General features: G+C 27.1%; 1 protein-coding gene across 1 annotated transcript; it reads right to left on the reverse strand.

The window, feature by feature from the left end:
• Positions 1–390: 390 nt before the first annotated feature.
• On the reverse strand, positions 391–3931 carry HSFB3 (heat shock transcription factor B3). The gene is made up of 2 exons (XM_016349529.3): positions 3379–3931; positions 391–1062 (listed from the first exon to the last, which is right to left on the reverse strand). Exons 1-2 carry the CDS (start codon positions 3652–3654, stop codon positions 583–585), a joined length of 756 nt encoding a protein of 251 aa, XP_016205015.3. The 5' UTR covers positions 3655–3931; the 3' UTR covers positions 391–582.
• Between the last annotated feature and the right edge of the window lie 3024 nt (positions 3932–6955).

Genomic DNA, 6955 nt, shown 5'->3' on the forward strand with positions numbered 1-6955 from the left:
CCCGTTTCGTTCTATTATATATGAAACTCTGAAAATAAATAAATATCTTATTTGGGGATGTTGTTTACCCTTGGATATATGTGTTTTGTGAGCGATTGAGCGCGCCTTTCGCTGTAGAACACTATTTTTTTTTTTTTTTACTAAAGATAGGAGACTCGAATTCGCAACCTCTTAATTGAGTATGGAGACTATGCCATTTGAGCTATTACTCATTGGCCTGTGGAACACATTATTACTACTTATTAATGAGTGATATTACACCTTTGAATATTAAAATTATAAGTACGTTATAAACTCTCATTTTCCATATATAATATATAATTGCAAATGAATTTTACATAGACATATCGATCATGTTCTTATATTACGGTTGTTGCAATATTATGATGATTTAGCAGTCTCCAAAGTTCTTGATATATACCAATTACCAAATATGTGATCATCACATTAATAGCACAAGAGGGAGGAAAAAACATTGGGAAAAAAAAATTCTGCAAACCTAGCTAACATTTGATTATTACACTTTTTGAGTAACTATATTTATGTTTTGAAGCTACTATAGGTGTATATATATATATGTATCTATTTGCATGATTGAGAGAGCAAAATGCTTGCGCTTTCACGTATCTCGTCTCTCTTCCTCTTCACCTGCCTCTGCCCTTGAACATCCAATCTTACTCCAAACAGCATTGGCCTTCCGGCCTCGGCCTCGTTCTCGTCCTCGTCCTCTTCCTCCTCCTGAGCATGCGAGTATTTCGCCACCAAATCAAGCAGTTCCCTACACTTCCTCTTCATGGTTGTGAGCTCTAAACTCAACACCCCATTCTCCTTCTTGAGGCGCTTGTTCTCATCAACTAGAGTGGTGTAACCCGAAGACGAAGAAGTCGATGAAGACCTTTGATCTTCATCGGAGTCTTGGGGTGCACCTTGATTTTGTGCTGCATTCCGTTGCTTGCTTGTCCATGCTCTTCTTCTTCGAATTTCACATAGCATTTCTCTTTCACCTTTCTTGAACTTCTCATTGGAGAATTCCCATCTGCTTGTTGCAACTTTACGAAAACCCTGTTTGTACATCCAATCCAACATTCGGATAATATTAGGTCAAGAAACATTTTACCATATTCCATGGAACATAATTTTCTTACTCCATAGCAAATGCTTTCTCAATGTCCATGTCAATAATAATAATAATAATAAAAGGAGATGGTATGGAACAAAGTTAATGGGATATAACTTAATGTAACTTCTAAGGAAATTCCTTTTCAGGCATTTATTTTTAATTAATGGGAGATTATATTATTTTTAAAACTAAAATTTTAAAAATGGTGAAAACGCAGGTGCAGTTATCTCCATGTGAAGTTGATAGCTAAAAATCGTTAGATGATAATTTAGTCAAATCTATCAAATCATTTAATGATTCTCAGCTATCAACTTCATATGACATTAACTGCACCTGAGTTTTCATCTTAAAAAACATGCATATATTCTTATAGAAAATATCTATCATGGCTAGCTTAGATATTAACACACAGCTTTAAACTCACCCACTAAATATTCAGTATTAAACATGTTATTATTAGAGGCTAGATAGATCATGCGTTAATTGCGGCAAGGCAATAAGCTAGAAGTTCTCTTCTTTCTTGTGTGGACCGATCAAAAAGAAAAAGAGGGTTAAATAATCAACGCCCACAAAGAATTAGAGAAATAGAAGTTCATAAAGGAAATATGAATTGAAATAGTCAAAACCCGAAAACTTCTATATACAATCTAAGACTTTAAAATTAGAAGTCACCTACCATGGTTCACGTAGTCAAAAGGAATAGATATTTTATTTTAAAATAAATAAATCTGAATTGTAGTTGTAGCCATGTGATTAAAAAATATTTGCCTTGTATTTGAGTTAAAATTTGTTAATTGGTTGCTTTTTTTTTTTACTAAAAATATTTGTTAATTTGGTTTATTAATCATAAACCTGAATTGAATAGTATTAATCAAATGGGATCATTCTCTTATAATTCTACTAACACAACCAACAAATTCCGTATACATATTACTTTCTTTGATGATGAACCAAAATAAATAAATAAATAAAATTTTATTAACTTTCACCTTCTCAATAATAATAATAATAATAATAATAATAATAATAATAATAATAATAATAATAATAATAATAATAATAATAATTATTATTATTATTATTATTATTATTATTATTATTATTTAATATCTTCCACCTATATATATCATGAAAGCTCAGCATTAAATAAATGGCTGCCTTAGATACTTTACAATTTGCATTAAAATAAATAAGTCTGTGAGTATTCCGTTTTATTATTAAACCATATAGCGCCCACAAAAATTGATTTTTGTCCGTTTTATTTATTATGGCGGTTCCCACCTGAACCGTCACAAGCACATGTACGTGCATAGCATAACATGAACTGAAAACAATACAAGAAAAAAAAAATATTTTTGACCAGTAATAATTTATTCTAATCTACTATATACTATAGTTTCTAACTTTGATTGAGTCTTCCCTAGAACATTTTCACACCGAAGCAACAACACTTCATTAATAAGATACACGGTTATATATTCTATTCTAGTTTTGAGTGATAACAAATACTCAAATAGAACTTTAATATATGTATCATACATTCCTCAATTAATGAAAAAGCTTCATTGAATATTAAACATATATATGACAAAGCCTAATAGTTCCTAGAAATATTGGTAAAAATGTTCCATCATGGTGAACTAAAGAGAATGAAAGTTTTTTGTTTTCTTTTACTTTTTATGACAATAACTTTCTAGTAGTCAACTTATTGACCAAAGAGGGATATTCATCAGCCGTTTAGGTTTTCCAATTTATAGAAATGTTAATTGGGATAGATATTATGAAATAATAAAATATTAAAGAGAGTCACAAATTAATGTCCATCTATCCAAATTTCTCGCTTTCAAAACCTACCACCTTCACTTATAATTTTGTATCACTTTCCATGATGGTCATCATGAGATGGGCACTCTTTAATTTGATATTCAAATAAAATTTTTCTTGATCAATTTAAGATAAAGTTTAGAAATAACAAAATTAGGATCCTTAATTTTATGTTCCTTACTAACAAAAAAAAAATAAAAAAAATCATAATATATCATATTATAGGAACTTATATAATTATAGTAGTCCATAAATTTAAGTATTAAATCATCAAAGTACTAGTTATATATTGTGATGCACTAATAATATAAAGCGTTTTATACAATCGTATAATCACATTTGTTTTTTTATGACCATTCATGCAATTAATATGAAAAATAATTATTTTTATCAGCGTGATATTACATAATTATTCTATTTTTAAATATACGTACATAGGTATTGAGCTGGCGAACGAAGCTAGAGAAGTTGCTATGCTTGAAGAGTGTAGGGAGGAGATCACGGGCAAACTCCGCCGGCTGCCACACCACGAACGCCGTGCCGTCGGCATTCCACGATACGACTTCGTCGGTGGCCGGATCCTCCACAAGCATGTATGTCTTCAACAAGAACGGTGGTGGATTATTGCACTTCCTTCCACCACCACCACCACATTCCAATAATAACCCTTTATTATTATTATTATTGTCACATAATATTGTTGCCTCCATTTCTTTTTCTAATTAAAAGGAAAGTTGATTTGTGAAGAAGTAGACGAATATATATAATATGATGAAATTAAGTATCTAATAAGATTGATTGATGAAAGAAGAGGAGAAGAGAAGAAGGGCAGTTAAGAACTCCCAATCCCAACAATAGAACCCCAACACGACACCACAGTTCATGAGATTTGCAAGTGCTTCGGTTTTTCCTTCTCTCTCTCTCTTCTCTCTCTCTCCCTCTCTCTCTCTCTTTTAGTTTCTTTGAGAGAATAAATGCTTGAAACGTATTCACTATGCCTACCCTCTTTTTTATATATAGTGTGTCAAGGTTGGTTTTTTCTTGTGCCATGCACATAGTCATGCACTTTGAAGTTTGATCTCATCATCATATCTCTTCTTTTTTAATTATTTATTTAAGTATTACTATATCAATTTAAGAGTTTAATTTTAATGTACTAATAGTATAAAATATTTTACGCAACAATTTCGCTACGTTACTAACATTATTTCTGCCAACTTCTGCCAACTCTTATTTATAATTGTATTTAATGGAAGTGTCTTTGTGGATGTGTCTAATAAAAATGTTTTTTTTATAGCTGTGTCTAATAGAAATATCTTTATAGATATATTTTTTAGATTTGTCTAATAAAAATATCTTTAAAATATAATAATTAATTATTGTTAGCAATAAGTTGGCAGATAATATATTGGTACCCTATATTTTTTATTTACGCAATCATATCTATTTTTTTAGATGATCATTCACGCGATTAATGTAAAAAATAATTATTTATCCTAATATAACATTGCGTAATTAAATACACATATAAAACTACTTAATTTATGCTGACAGTGTATTAAAATTAAATTTTTTTACTTACTCAATGATACTAATATGTTTTTATTATTGGGTTTTTATAAAATAATAATTAGAAAGATAATAGTTCCTTTTTAAAAAAACGGAAGTGTTTATACTATTGATAAATGTTTATTTATCTATTTAATTTTAGACGAAAGATAATAATATAGTTTACTTATTGATGACTTGAATGAAAATATAATATGCTAGCTAGAGGTATTCAATAATTAAAAAAATGTAACGTTTTTAAATAATTTATAACTTGAGATAAAAAAAAAAATTATAAGGATACAGCTCATTTTGATTTAAAATTAAAATTGATTTATTGAGAAATACGTGGGTGATATTTTGCCACTAAACATAGTCATTTTTATCCCAAACTATAATTTTAGAAAAGGACCACTTCATACTTTTTTTTTATTTGCCATAAGCACCTCACATAATATATGAAATTTAAATTCATGTTCTTCAGATGATTTACCAAATTAAACTATCTTTAGTTTCTTTCCACAAGCTAAGTGGCACTACTAATTAAATGATAATGACAATGTTGAAAAATTAGAGTACCTTGTCGTTTAATTTATGAAATTTTCACTGATATTCTTGATGAAATATTGAATCTAGAATTCATTATTTGATATTGATCCAAACCGGAAGAATTTTAACCTTTATTGGCAATTAAATTAAGTAATTATTCCACAACAAATACACTTAACATAGTTAATTAAAAACACTTCACCATCAAATCTTGAATTGTTGATAGCCAATATAGATATCTTTATCAAAGAGTACGAATGTCAAGCAACTTGATTATATTAACTTGAATAATGAATACAACATCACAATAAAATGTAAGGGAAACGCTACCCATTAAAATAAAATTCATTTTTAAATTAAAGTTTTGTGAATAAGGTTTGTGAAAGATAGATAGCGTTAGCACGTGGGAGTGTTTGGTGGGATTATCTCAGAGTCTACAAAATAATGGTAGTTTAAGCCCTTTAGCCTTAGGTGTATATATATATATATATATATATATAAAAGAATTTTACACAAATAATCAGTTAATTGTATGCTATTATATTAATAAAAATAACTATTTTTTAAAAATATAATTTTAAAAATTATTTAAATATATTTATCTGATTAAATGATTATGTAAAATTATTTTTATTATTATTATATTAAATAAAATTAATATATACGTATATATATATATATATTCTTTTAATAGGAGTTAATTTTTTATATGTTGTCAATATATGTGAAAAAATAATTATATGACTTCTATCTAATTATAAATTGCCATATTACTTAATGTATTTGTGTTAATCAAATTACTTATTATATAAAAATTTTACACAAAAATCAATATCTGTTTTATAAATATTTTAAATTTATTTTCTTAAGCTTTATCGTGTCTATTGTTGGAAAATTTTACATACTTCTGTATGTAAATATATTTAATAATAAGAAATTAAAGTATACATCAAATACTAATCTAATACGTAATAAAATTACTTTTATAAAAAATTTAAAATAATAAATAAATAAATAAATAAATAATTATATATCTAACACGTTCTTTTATACGTAAATTTTTCTTTTAAATTTATATAAATAAAAATTAACTTCTAAATTTTTAAGTCATAAAAATACTGATATATATTACATTATAATTTTTTTTAAAAAAGTTTAAATTAATAAAAAAAGAAGTACATATATTATTATATCTCTAGCATATGTTTTTAATTAATTTCTTTTTTTTATTTCAATATCTTTCGTGCAAAATCTAACATGTATTTTTAATTAATCTGTTTTTTTAATTGAATAATATCTTTCGTGCAAAATTTCATCTATGGAAGGATTTGTTTCCTTCTAACATGATCTAATGTTTTTGGAGGTTTTCAAAGGAAGCGACTTTGTTTGACTTTGTGTGCTATTTCCATTTTCCATTTTCCATATCTACAAATAAACTTTCTTCCATTCAAACAAGACTGATTCTCCAACCATAAAGCCAAGTTAGCGCGTGCAGAAAAATATATGATATTGATTATGAAAAAGAAACTTGTTTAACTTAATCACACGATTACACATATGTGGCCCCAATCTTCATTTAGGGATTTTTTTCTTCTTTATTAATCATGATTAATTATACCAATATTATAATAGTATTAGTATCATGCTTTTTGTCTTTTCCACCCTAAATTATTCTCCACACCATGCATACGGATATGGGATAGAAGAATGCTACTTCAATTTACCATCTTAATTAAATTATAAGTCATATATGATATCTCCTTTAATATTGAAAATATACATTAAATAATTGGCCTTCTATCACTTATTCATTTATTTATGTATTTATTTAATTATTCTATTAGAGATGCATGTTTATATAATATATAGAAATTGAATTTAATTTTCATATAATGGTTGATGTAAAATTTTTTA

Source organism: Arachis ipaensis, chromosome B6 (assembly GCF_059453495.1).
Source record: "Arachis ipaensis isolate K30076 ecotype BB chromosome B6, ASM5945349v1, whole genome shotgun sequence".
In the NCBI taxonomy this organism is placed as follows: Eukaryota; Viridiplantae; Streptophyta; class Magnoliopsida; order Fabales; family Fabaceae; genus Arachis; species Arachis ipaensis.

What these genes read in the sequence shown, in the direction of transcription:
- HSFB3 (XM_016349529.3), bottom strand. Translation starts at nt 3,654, where the DNA reads ATGGAGGCAACAATATTATGTGACAATAATAATAATAATAAAGGGTTA. An exon ending in TTCGCCAGCTCAATACCTAT is followed by an intron (nt 1,063 to 3,378) that starts GTACGTATATTT and finishes ATGTACAAACAG; the next exon opens with GGTTTTCGTAAAGTTGCAAC.